Raw genomic sequence first — 13766 nt, forward strand, 5'->3', positions numbered from 1 at the left:
TCACACACACACACACACACACACACACACACACACACACACACACACACACACACACACAGGATTTAGAGAAAGGATACGAGGCACTGCAAACGGCTGAGCGAAGGCGTGGAAAGCGCTGCCCCAGGCGATCTGCCAAGGAGCGATGTAAACCAGGATGAAATGGAGCTTCAGCAACAGCTCACGCATCTGGAGAGAAACACAAACACACAGTCTGTGAGAAGAGCTCAGCAGAATACTGAGAGCGATACGTTTGAAACATTTGATGGTAGCGTCTGTTGTTTAACTCACTAACCTTTGTCCAATAGGAAAATAATGTTATACCTATTACATTCCTCCACATCACTACAAATGATAATAAAACCTCAGGCTTGACAAAACTATATCTGGATGCATCTGCTGTATCTTTCTCCCACCTTGTGGAAGATGATAGACATGATGAAGAAGTCCAGCAGGAAGCTCTCGGAGGCGCGCGGGCAGTCGAAGTGGAAAAAGACGAGTGTGAAGAGCAGAGTGAGGAACTGGAAGCTGGGGTTGCAGAAGGATGAACGCAGGAGTTTCAGTCCAGCGACTGTCGTCAGGAGAACATCACAGCTGGAGGCGGAGGCAGACAACAGATTCAACAGCTGGGTCACCACACACACACACACACACACACACACACACACACTCACACTCACACACTCTCTGATGATGCTGTGAGTTTGTGGCTGTGTGTGTCCACTCACTGGATTCCCAGCTTCTTGCGGTGACTGAGGGCGAAGCCGTCATTAGTGAGTGCGCTCAGCACGATGGCGGGGTACACCACGTACTTCTCGAAGCACAGGAGCCCCACATACAGTCGCTCGAACCACATCAGCACAGCGTCCTCTGATAGACAAGCACAAATAAAGAATAAACTACACAAGCAGATCAGAATCACAGATTTCCAGAGATTTAGTGCAATGTTTCTGGGAGTATGTGCTTTTTGTTATTCAGTAAGGGACATCATGCTGATAGGTCATACTCATACTCATCATATTTATCTCAGCCAAGGTTGCTATCTCAAAAACTATCTAAAAGATTTTGGTGGAATGAGATGGCATTCCATCAAAAGGTGGTGCAATAGCAACCAATAAATCTTCATAGCTATTGGGTGTGAATCCAACCTCATGGTGCCACTACACAAAAAGTCAGGGGGTCACCAATGTCATTAGGATTCATCATCTGGGGACCATGAATGTCTGTACAAAATAATGTGCCAATCCATCTCCCAGATGTCAAGTTATTTCACTGGACAAGTGAGACTTTGACCTGCTGGTAGTGCTACAGGGTCACCAAAGTCAGAGAGGATTCATCCTTCAAGCACCAAATTTCATAACAATACATTGACTAGTTATTGAAATATTTCCTGTCTGGTCCAAAGTGGTGGAGTGACTGACACCCTTACGGCCAGGCTGATAACGTTTCTAAAAATCAAGGCCATCTCCGTCAAATCCTCCATCAATTACTGTCCATCACTCTGGATTTGTCCTGTCTGCAGACATGGATCCAGGCACAGATAAAGAGTTAAACATTTTGTACAAAACAACGCTTGTGAAGATGGTGCCCGCCCTCTGCTCGTTGATCTGGGGGTTCACATACTTAAAAGTAAATAATTAAGAGACACTTGTAGGTATGCTGACCTCTGGGTTCAAACTGGTGGTACTCCTTCGTCTTGAGGACCGGGTGGGAGATCCACAACCAAGGGTGGTGCTTCCTCAGCTGGGGGATCAGGTAGTGGGTGACAAAGCCCACTGTTCCCGCCAGAGCGTACAGCACAATGGTCACAAAGGGCTGGATACGAACGGTGTATAATGTTAGAAACATGATGAAGATGAATAGTTCAACCAATAAAATATAAAAAAATTATTACACTCGACTTATTGGTTAGGATTCAGGCAAAATGCAGCAGAGATTAAAAGTAAGAGGCGGTGTATAAAAAGAGGAAACAATTAAGGATCTCACCTTGAGAGACAGGAACACGGTACTCGCGGTTATAGCGAAGGTTAGGATGTAGGCGACAGAGCACACGACCACATCCGACAGCAGAATCTCCTTCTGTGGAGCACAAGAGGGAGGGGAAGCTGCAATAATTCATAATCCACACCAAATGAAAACGCGTTTGTTCGTCAGACTCATTTAGGTGTGTGAATACTCCTGTCTAATTGTTCTGAGCCTTTAGTTTTTGCAGATCAAAGACACAGCAGCTTGAGAAGAGTTAAGAGCTTCACAATCCCCATTAATACTGTAAAAGGCAGCGGGAGGCTTGTTTTCTCTGATGCATAATTCCCTGTAATTGCACACAATGATCGACAGCGAACACTGTTTCATTGTCTGGTGTTTAAGGCGTCTCACATACAGGATGCATGAATTCCACAACTCAGGTGCACAGTGTTAATTTTGATTTTCTAGTGATAATTATTGGGAGGCTACTGCATTTCAAAACAATAGAAACTGTTCAATAAATCCTCAGAGGAAAAGAGTGATAATGTATTCAGAGCTGAATTATCCAATTGTCTGATTATAACCTGAACTCATCATCTACTGATGAAACAAAACTGCATTACACCAGTTTATTTCTATGTTAATCCTTAGTTACCATCGAGCTCTGCAGTTTCTCAGGCAGTGGGTCTTTAATGTCTGTAGCTTCCTCCTCCTCTTCCTCACTCTCTCCCAAGGCAGGCATTATCTTTGACTTGATCAGAGATCTGTAATTAAAAATGTCACACGTGAATGATGGGGACTTTAAGAACAGAAGGATCTTATTTGTTGAATAACATGAGCTTTTTTTTTTTTTTTTTTACGAAACTGAAAACAAGCAGAAAAGAAATGGAAAAAGTTGAATATCTGAATAAACTAAATTCTTTCCTTACAACAAAAACAACAAAACTCACCTGTGAATGTTTTGTAGTTTCACTTCTTATCTTGTATTTTTAACGTTGTTTTTATTTGGCTTTTAACAGTTTGAAATAAAAGTATTTGAGGAAAAGTGAAAAACAATGTTTATGAATATTATTTTCCCTTTCTGCTCGCATTTAACTCTCAGCTCGTTTGGAAATTACTAACAATTAATAAAGTAGGAAAGTAGAGGCAGTGCATTAACCATCCACCTACATTTCCTCTAATGCTTCATTTATTTTAAAACTATTACAGAGTATTAAGTGGATGGTAGTCAGGCGCAGTCTGTGCATGCTAACATCTCACACACTCACACACAAACACACACACAAACACAGATACTCACAGTAGTACAGAGGGGTCACTGCTCTGTCGGCTGAGGTGGTAGGAGAAAACTACCAAAAGGCCACAGAAACCAGAGAACAGAGCTGGGGTGTGCTGCTCATCCCACGGCTCCTGTAACCACACACACACACACATACACAAACACAGTGTGATTCACGACGCCATGTACCTTTTTAAAACTATTTCTTTTATATCTTCACGGTTTAAAAGCTTCTTCCCCCACCAGTTACGATCTTGTAGTCACTTTTGAAGGATGACTTGCAGCACTTTGTATTTTGCTGCAGCTCTGCTTAGTTCCATCAGTGAAACTCCCTGGCTGCACGCTATTTATAACTGCCTGTCTTCTTCTATTCCTATAACCAGGAGGATGACCATGAACACAAACTCAGTACAAATAGAAAAAAAAGGAGAAAAGGCCTTTGCTGTGTGTTTTTTTTTTTTTTTTTTTTTTTTTTTTTTTTTTATTTCTACCTTGAGAGCTCCGAAGCAGAAACCGTAGAGCAGAGACAGAGCGATCAGACTGCGTAGGATGCTGTAGACTGCAGAGATGAGACTCGTAGCAGCTGAGACACACAAATTAGAGTGAGGATGAAAATATGTGCAGAGGTATTAAACAATGAGAAACAAAGCCAAGCATGTACTGTAGTAGTGGTACTCTTATGGGTTTTAAATCACTAAGATTTATCTTTACTTAAAGGCCCAGATAACTTCTCAGGTAATAATGTGATGACAGGTGGTTGGTTGTTCAGTCAGTGTCAATCAAATCTGATTGATTCCCAGTCCTGGTGATGCAGGTTACCTGAATTTAAGTGATAAATTCTTAGTAAATAATACAGAAAGATAGACATGTTTAAAATTTTGGTTGCTCATTTTTAGTCATGAGTATTTAATGTTATAGACAAATAACTGAGATTCAAAGTCAAGTTTTAAGGGGCTTTAAGCACTGAATACACACTATACACATTACACACACAGACATCAAACCAGAGACACAAACCCACAGATGCCCCCAGTAAAAACAGAAGATTAAAATTAACATCTCTTTAGGATCTGGATTAAAGAACAAGATTAGAAACAGTGTTACCAACCTGTCCCTCCAAAAAAATGCATGTCAATCTGCTCCAGCAGGTAAATGGTGAAGGTGTTGATCTGAGGGAAAAGGCCCACCAGGAAGGTGATTGGGAAGCAGTAGGTAAAACCTGTTTAATGCATAAGACAAAAGCCGTTTCTGTCAAGGACAAGAAAATAAATGATATACAGAAACAAATAAACTAGGTGCTGTGTAATAGGACTGTCTGAAATAAAAATCTCCTGTATATTCATCCCTACCCACTAACACGTCTCTTAAGAAGCCCAATGCGTCATGGCAGACGATGGTGACCCCGTACAGGGTGGAGACGGGCAGGTCCTTCCGCCTCAGCAGCTGCTCCAGCAGCCAGATCAGAGCGCAGAAAATACAGAAGTAGGCCGCTCGACTGTAGGCCACCAGCTGGTTGTGACCCTGGAGAGACACACACGCACATGAACACACACAGGTTAGGGTGTTAGGAGGTTCAGCCTGATTTCCAACACAGTGATATAACAGCTACAGCGAGATAATACTATGAACACTGCTACAAATTTGGGTCACATTAGGTTGAGTGCCCATGTGTCTTGCACTTTGATGTGTTTTCACAGTGACATGACGAAACTAAGAGAGCTCCAAAAAGGGACAGACCCTCTGTGGGCACATTGCATCAGACAAATCAAAGCAAAATTATTATAATGAAAAGGGAACTGTTTTGAACATCATAGGCCAAAGACTGACAACATGCGTCACTGAAGAGGAACACTGGTCACAAGTTGAAACTAACCAACAGGGATGTAATGGATGTTAACTTTCCAAAATACTGGCAATTATTATATCATATACTTCTGAGATTCAGTAACAAAGCAACATTACACTCACATGTGTTGGGGAAGCCGCATCTGGTTGAACACTCTGGAAAACAAAACCACAGAAACCAGTGCTGAATCTTTGTTTGGAAATTACCATGAGAACAATTGAAAACAGCAGTGACACTAGCCAGTTCATCAGAGAAAAGGTGAGGAGGAGCAAACAGGAAGTGGCAAGACTGAGGTCAGTTTTACTTGTGAAAAACATCAGCATAGCAGACATTCCTCAAATACCATACATGCTAGTTTCAGTTGTGAAATGTTTTCACTCTTTCATTTGGTTTTTCTCGACAGTAAATGTTCACTCAGCCCCTGTAGACTGGGAAAATAATGGCTGAAATTTCTTACTTCATAGAATTTAGTGGGGGTAGCATCGACTGCTTCAACATAGATTTTTTTTTTTTTACCTTCAGTAAGGAATACTGGCAGCTGGCAATGACCAGGCAAAACTGGAAGACCCAGAAGTCTTTGAAGCAGCCGTGGTTGAGTAGCACAAAACCAAGGAAGGAAACCAGGAAGGCCATGAAGACTGCCACCAGATTCTCCAGAACATCCTGGTTTCTATACAAGAATTAATAATTACATTAATAATAGTGCAATCAGTAGCTCATTAGGTACACAGGTATCACCTCGTTAATGAAGAGCATCATTCCTGCACAAAGCTGATGCTCATTTGCTGCTGTGTTTAAAGGGAAAGATAGACATTAAGCTATTGAGCTGTTGCTCAACTGGTGGTTGAATTGAAAAGAAATTAGACTGATTGATCAACCTGGAATTAAATGACACAAACATTGACTACACTGGCCAGAACTGATGTGATATTGATGAAAAGGATGGGGCTAGAAGATGTACTGAGGGCTTTTCAAGAACAAGAGTGTTTTAGATTTAAAGAGACAGGACAACAAACATAGAACAGAGAAAAAACATCTAAAAAACACAAGTTGGATTTTCTTGACTTGAGACTATGTCCAGACAAACTGTGACAGTGGAGAGAGTTTTGTGTATTACCTGTCCAAAAGAGCAAGCAGGGTGAGTCGGTCGTATAAAATGTTGATCCACTTCCCGGGAAACAGTTCAAGTTTGTAGTAAATCTTCCGGGTTGGTTTTTCCTGAGTGGAAGTCTCTGATGATTCATCCAAAGAGTCCTCTTCCTGCACAAAACACAAATAATTTACACCCACATGAATTCAGCGGCAGTGACACAGGAGAGAAAAAGTATCTGATGTTTTATATCTACATGATTTTCAGTCTGCAATAACTCAAAACACAGTCAGGGTCATAATAGGTACACAGAGTAACATCTTTTTCATGCTGTACAACAGAAGTATACACACACACACACACACACACACACACACACACACACACACACACAAAGTGGTGCATTAATGATTCAGCAGTGAGTCTGTGTTGCTTCAGCTTCAACAACAGATCCAGGCACATTATGTCACCGCTGCTGGGTTGCATCCAGCCCTGAAGCCGACCCAGTCAGGTCCGATCTTATTGTTTCAAACAGCAGCAACGACTCAAGTCAGTGAATCAGTTTGACAAAGAGAAAATACTCATCATATCATAACATTTATGTCACTGGGTCACTTTTATTTGTAAATTCATTCATTTATTTTTCTTTTAAAACTGTATTGTTGAATTTTTTTATTTATGTATTAATTAATAATTTTAATATTTAATGTATTTATTGATTGTGAGCTGACTGGCAATTGTTTCATTTTGTTATTTATTAATAATTTTGGATGAATGGATACATTTATTAATTTGTTATGTCTTTTATTTCTCTGAGTTTTAACTATTTAGATAAAAGTATCCGGTGAAATTTTTTGCAACAATTATGTAAACTTTACATCCACTGATTCTGACCAAAACACATGGTGTGTATCCTGGAGGCCTAACAAATGAACCAATTTTTGGAAGAATCTGAAACCTACAATACATTGTTAACATCCATGTTTGCTTGCTAGCAGTCTTCTTGTTCACTATCTTCACTGGCACATTACTACATTTTTCGGCATGTTACCTCCACCAGCTGTGGATTGGTAAAATAGCATGAAACCATCGGGGAGAACCAGATATTATATCACCCATGCATGCGCTTGCATGTGAGTCCTCAGGTGCATGCAAACAAAACTGTAAAAAACATAGTATTACTAGTGGTCAAAAACCCACGGGGCACCTTTAACAGGCTGCTAAGAGCTTGTTGGAAGACCTCACACACCATACTTCCATGCATATACTGTAACTATCTCTAGTCTTAGCAAATCAGGTTTAGTAAATAGTGGAAGCTATTGGTATGTAGAACAGTAGAGAAAAAATGAAGGTAGATGGAGACCTGGAAGATCTCCGGGTGCGTCCTTCGTGGCCGAAGCCTATGCGCAGGGATGATGCGTCGCTGGAAAGGACAGTCAGCGTGACCTCCCACCAGGCCGTCCTGACACTCCGAGTTGGAGGAAGTCGACAGCAGGTCACTGAAGACACACACAAACACAAAGGTTACAGGCTGACGTCAATAAACGAACAAACCTGATTACCTGAGGTGAGATGAACTTGAGGGAATGAAAAGAAACACAATGAAGCAAAGGAAGACAATTAGCAGGTAAAGAAAATTAAGGAAGAGGAAGAAGTGAAAAACAGGATAAAAATAGGCTTGATGCAGGTAAAGGAAGAGATGATGAAGAGGAGGAGGAAAAGAGAGTAAAATAAAGATTTGACATCAGTACCACATGTTGCCAGTGATGAGCTCGGCTCCTAGTGGCAGGTTGAGGGCTCTCTCTGCATACAGCTTACGAGGCCTGTCTCCTGGTGAAACAAGCAGATAGCATACAACTTGTCCAAAAATTCCTATTTGAATAAGTGATGCGCGATAACTAATATGTGGGCTTTATTCAGCCTTACTGCCAGACACCCGAGACTGGACTGTGACTGAACAACTGAACAGCTGAACATCTTGGAGCCATTCCAAAAAAATGTCATTTAATCTGCTAGCTTTTTTGAGCTGTTTCAAAAGAGAAGCCATCAGCTGCTGGCACTGCCTCCCACACGCGCTGTATATTTGTGCAAATAATATCAGACCATACCAGCACACTGACTGGGTGTATTTGCAGCACCTCCTTGTTGTTTCTGACTACATGTGACTCATCGCTGTTTGTCTCCAGCAAAAAAAACAAAAACAAAAAAAACAAAAAACATTACATATGCAGGAACTAATGGGAATTACTGCTTACTGTGTACAGTATGGAAGGTGTAGGCCTCTTCTTTGTTGGTGGCCTCTGGTCTGCAGATGACCTGCAGCATGGAGCTCTCTGACTGTGAGGTTTGTGAAGGCAGGGAATCATAGTCCGGATCTTTCTCTCTGTCAGTCTGTGGACTGAAGAGAGAAAACGCAATCAACTGGAGCTCTGGAACGCTTGATGCTCGAATCTAAAAGGTTTGTACTGTGAATTCAGCTGTTTGCATATGTTACTGGTGCTTGTGATTCTTTAGGCATACGTACCTGTCAGGGGAGACTATTGGGATATGTGTGGGTGGTAGAGCCTGTAGTGTGTCGGTAGGCAGGCTGGTGGGCGGTTTGGGTCTCTCTGGTTTGCTTTCTGTCTTGGTCTCTGTTACTGTATCATCGGGTCTGGAAGTCATACTCAGATTCTCTGCAAACAGATAAAAATATTCAAAAGTTCTTTGGTTAAATGAACAGAAAAATTTAAAATCTAGGAGGAAGGAAGGAGTTGCTCACACTGACAAACCACAGAGAACTCTGACTCTGCAGTTCCCCTCAGTCCTATGGAGAGTTTTAGCATCATTCAGCTCATTGTTTTGGTTTTAAAGGCCCACAACTTCAATGTGTTATGTTGTTGAATTTAATACATGATATTAACATACTAGTAATATATACAGTATAGTAATAATTAGCCACCACACAGAGGCATAACATGAGCAACAACTGCAGCTCACAAACCGGTGGTGACATTTCACTTTTCCATGCACTTAATGTCTAAACATTTGCATTAACCCTAATCTTTTAAAGCCCCTGTACATCTATAGTCCACCCACTGTTGCCTGAAGCGACCTCTTCTCATAACTGTGGGTGTTGACTGACAGCACCCTGTAACCTGTACGGGTGCGCAGGGCCTTTAAAACATCTAGATAAATGAGGTGGAGGTAAAGGAACAAACCATCTTGCTGAGAATCACCTTCCTCCGCAGCTTCCACTTCCTGTTTGTGTTCCGGCCCCTCCTCTTCCTGTGTGCTGGCCCCACCCCCTCTGATGCTGAGGGACCCCAACAAGGAAACAAACTCCAAGAAGTTGGATTCGTTGGGAATCTGGCCCTCCTTTGCTTCCAGATCTGACTTGGAACTGGTCATGGTGGTCTAACAGAGAGACAAATGCTTGTATGTATGCACGGACAGATGGATGGAGATGACTGTAAGAAAGATACAGAAATAGAAACAGAGATAAAGTGCCAACATACTGTGTTGTGTGAGCGGTCTGAAAGCATGACAGCATCTTTCCCACTGTCCATGCTCAGCCCTCGGATGTGAGTCCTTCCACCGGGGCCGTAGCGGCCCAAAGCTGGCGGCAGACGCAGGAACCCTTGTGAATCCACGTTCGGATCCAGAGGGTCTGTGTCATCATGGTGGGAGTGGACATCAATCCCCGATGAGCTGTTATCGTTCGTCAGCTGTGGGCTCGGTGTGCTGTCAGTAGTCATCTGCAGACCGAGATGTTCCTGGTCTGGATCTGGACACTCCAGTGTGGTCGACTCAGAGCTGGTTGTTTCTTTACAAAGGTGAAACTCTTCGCCCGTTGTCTCTTGCTGTGTTGGGGTGGGGTCGTCCTCTGAGCCAGCCGCTTCTTCTCCCTCTTCCACCTCCTGCTTCTCCTCCTCAGGGGAGTCGAAGGTGATGACGGGGATCTTGATGTGACATTCTCCCGCATCCTTCTGAGCCTGACACACACACAGACATGTCACACACACCATCCCTTAAATGTAACAACGCCTCAGTGAGAACTGACCTGCCATTGGATCGTACTGTGCAGCCAGACATCAATCAAATGCACAGAAACATATTTCAAATTGTGGTGGAGATCACAACATTTCTAAAGATACCAAACACATCAGACTGAAATTTGATGTTTAGAATATTTCCATTTGATGGAATAATGTAACTAGAAAAGCACGGAAACTTGGATTTGAATCATTTCAATATCAGTAAATAAATACATTATATAATACTGTCAGATAGTGGAATAAGATGTTTTTAACAGCTTTGAAGATACATGGGGAAACTTGATGGTAGGGGATCAAACACGTTTCATGGAGAACATAAAAACGGAGGTCGAAAATGATTCTTACCTGAGCATTCTCCAGAATGCTCTGCTTGACGCTCTCCTCCAGCTGAGCAGCAGTCTGAGGGTCACAGCTCATGGTGATGATGATCTTGACCGTGTCGCTGTCGTCCAGTTGAACCGTCGCAGGCCCGGGGCCAGAGTTGTCCACCAGAACCACTTCAATCTCATCAGAACAGTACGTCTCCTCCGGCGGTTCAGTCTGACAGACAACACAAGGGAAGAGTTCCACCCAAGGAATTCCTTTTCATTAAGATATAGTCACCTTTTTTTATAAGCATGAGAGGTCAGTCACATGTATCCAGTACGTCAAATTAAAATCTCGCAAAAATAACTACTTAGATCCGCATCTGAAAGGCCTACCTGTGCAGGAGGTTCTGGGACATCAATGAAATCATCCTGGCGGTCCTTGGGAGTCTCCAGTGAGTTATTGTTGGGATCTGAGGGCTCTTTTTGCCCCTCACTCTCCTCCTCGCTCTCATCTTCGCTTCCCTTGGAGGGAGGCAGACCTTCATCAGCTGTTTCCCTGTCTGCAGTCTCTTTGTCTTCGCAGTCTTTCTCCTCTATCCTGTCCTGCTCCGAGTCTTTCTCTGCTGTTCTTTCCTGCTCAGTCCCCGTCAAAGAGCTCTGAATGTCCATTCCTTCTTTCACAGCTCCAGTTTCAATTATCTCTGCATCCATTTTCCCACTAGCAGATCCAGGCCGCATCTCTTCTCTTTCAGCTCGGGATGGGGGCCTCTGCTGGGCCTGCAGCAGGGGGGCCGCTTGGTCAGGATTGGGACTGGAGAGGTCATCTGGAGAAGGCTCTGGGTTTGGGTGCAGCCCTCCCTCCACAGGCTTCTCCTCAGCAGCGCTCTCACCCTGTCCTGGAATGAAATGAACGGCAAATTTGTTGTAGATTTAAAGTGTAATAATATTAAAAATGCTCTAATCCTAAAATTCCTGCCATTGAAATGTGATCTCTCATTTGGCTGGAGAGGTAACATACAAAATTCACACTGCTGTGTTGAGCAGCATTCGCCAGTAGCGGATAAATATCTTCCCAATGCAATAAAATGAACTGCAGAAGGGATCGATCCTGCTGCTATTAAAAACAGATATCAAAATTTTGTTACAATTGTGCAATGATTTGATGCAATGCACCACAGTGATTATATCCCCTTTTCTGATCAGCTGACTTGGCTCTGAATAATCAACAGTGCATTAGGTCATAAATTTACTGGAAGCAGTCAGCTGGTCTTTATGGCAGGCAAACTGGCTGGCTGCTAGTTCTGTGCATGTCTGAGCAAATTTACCACAATGATGTGTTTGCAGAAAAGGAAGTTGTCCATCTACATCAGTGCATTAGGGAAGGGGAACTGGGTTCCAGTTTGGCTGATTCTGACAATATAGTACACGGAACATCGGTTCCCCCCAAATCACACACCAGGCTTCAATAGCTACAATAACTAGAGATGAATCCATGATGCCCTGTGGTTAAATGTGCTTGTCTTTCTACATCCTGTCTTCACTCTAAAGTGTATATTTATCATTCAGTCATATTGTCAGTGTCATTTTTAGAATGTCTTTATAGAATGAATCATGAATCATTCATTTGCCAACCTGATGGAAATGCTTCTGCAGGTTATAGACACGTTCAGCTGTCAAACTCACTTAACAATGCCAATACACGATTAAAGTTTTAAAGGACATCAACAATATGTAATCCAGTGTTTGAAATACAAATGGGGAGAAGAACTCAAATGATGGATTTCTGTTGACTCCACTATTCTAAAATAAAACCACACAAAATCTGTCCAGATGTTTCTCCCATAGTCAGTCAGAAGCCACTTTAAGCCATTGCATTTTCATGTGTTTCTTAAAATTCAGCCCCTCTGGTCTGGCATTCCTGTTTTTTATTTCTGAGGTCATTACCTCTGATCTACAACCAGATCATTGATTAACAAACCTCAGCTCACGTGAATCAATGGTGCAACTTTACTATAGCTCAGTAACATACATACAACGTGCCAAACAAAAATGGGACAATTAATGCTTGATATATAGATAAAATGTATTATGCTTTAAGAACCACCTGTATCTCTCTCTTTCTCACTGTAAAAATAAAACAGTATTGTACAAATATGAGAGAAAGATACACAGGGAAATTAGGTGGGTTAGGGTGACATAGAGGGATTATCTAAGATATTTTAAGCACTTTGTCGGCTAAACTGACATCTGACACAAACTGGAACAAACATTCAGCCAAACAAACTCAGACTGATTTTCACCTTCTGTATTTCCAAAGAGAGTGGACGATGAATCATATTACGTATATAACTATATATACATATATATATATATATACATATATAACATAACTATCTATACAACATAACAAGCCGTGCTGACTTCCAAAGCTCAGCTGTTTCATAAGGAAAATCATCAGAAAAAAATTCATGAAAAGTTCATGAATTATTTTAAGAGCATGCACTCTTGTTTGTAATTGGGAGTAACAGCATGTACAGATGGGTGACAAATTATAGGAAAAGCCAACATAAAGTATCTTTGTAAGGTTTTGGTCCACTACAAGCTGCCAGAACAGCTTCAGTCTCCAGTCTCTGAAACTCCCTGAGATCAGGGGTTGGTTTCATGAAGATACTGTAGACTGATCTGTAGTGTTTACAGTCTTAGATTAGCCTAGTGCAAACAGTTTCACAAAAAAAGATGAACTCTTTAAGTACATTTTTTGTATTGTTACACTTGTTAAACTGAATTTTCCCAGTGAATTGTCCTTGGACGGCAGTTGTTGAATTTTTCTCAGAAGGTTTTCTGCTGGAGGTAAGCCATCGAAAAAGTCTTATTTCCCCAGAATTCACTGCAAAGCACTCCCACTTAAGATCTAAAGTCTGACTATTGGTCAGATGTGAGCTATAGTCAGATAGTCTATCTTTCTGACACTGGCCCCTGGTGACTGTGAAGGCCAAAGTTTATGATTCACATCATATTCACACTCAGCAGGCGCCAGCCACGCTTCGTGCCCTGTGTTTGTTATGTTTCTCTGGTCATTTATTCAGGTTTTTCCTTTAATAGTTACCCATCTGAGTCTTATTCAAACCTAGAGAAAGATCAGTATCACCTTCCAAGGTCTTCACCTCATCTGACTTTGAACAGTCCTGTGTGGAGGAGAGTTCAGAAACACACAATTAAAATCGGGGCATAATGCAGGTCA

At 42.0% G+C, this 13766-nt stretch overlaps 1 protein-coding gene across 1 annotated transcript in view; it reads right to left on the bottom strand.

The window, feature by feature from the left end:
* Positions 1–13766, bottom strand: part of LOC111235250 (pecanex-like protein 1) — a 42070-nt gene that overhangs the window by 25398 nt on the left and 2906 nt on the right. The window contains exons 4-25 of the mRNA XM_022763650.1: positions 13674–13710; positions 10919–11421; positions 10563–10757; positions 9678–10154; positions 9399–9576; positions 8701–8855; positions 8436–8601; positions 7932–8010; positions 7544–7679; positions 6208–6350; positions 5607–5760; positions 5213–5245; positions 4594–4765; positions 4353–4463; positions 3736–3827; positions 3266–3375; positions 2621–2729; positions 1987–2079; positions 1665–1815; positions 729–870; positions 417–594; positions 81–189 (exon numbers count right to left, since the gene is read on the bottom strand). Coding sequence (XP_022619371.1) covers positions 81–189; positions 417–594; positions 729–870; positions 1665–1815; positions 1987–2079; positions 2621–2729; positions 3266–3375; positions 3736–3827; positions 4353–4463; positions 4594–4765; positions 5213–5245; positions 5607–5760; positions 6208–6350; positions 7544–7679; positions 7932–8010; positions 8436–8601; positions 8701–8855; positions 9399–9576; positions 9678–10154; positions 10563–10757; positions 10919–11421; positions 13674–13710 — 3523 coding nt within the window. The remainder of the gene's footprint in view (positions 1–80; positions 190–416; positions 595–728; positions 871–1664; positions 1816–1986; positions 2080–2620; positions 2730–3265; positions 3376–3735; positions 3828–4352; positions 4464–4593; positions 4766–5212; positions 5246–5606; positions 5761–6207; positions 6351–7543; positions 7680–7931; positions 8011–8435; positions 8602–8700; positions 8856–9398; positions 9577–9677; positions 10155–10562; positions 10758–10918; positions 11422–13673; positions 13711–13766) is intronic.

The sequence above is a fragment of the Seriola dumerili genome, unplaced genomic scaffold, assembly GCF_002260705.1.
Source record: "Seriola dumerili isolate Sdu_G_001 unplaced genomic scaffold, Sdu_1.0 BDQW01000478.1, whole genome shotgun sequence".
Taxonomy (NCBI): Eukaryota; Metazoa; Chordata; class Actinopteri; order Carangiformes; family Carangidae; genus Seriola; species Seriola dumerili.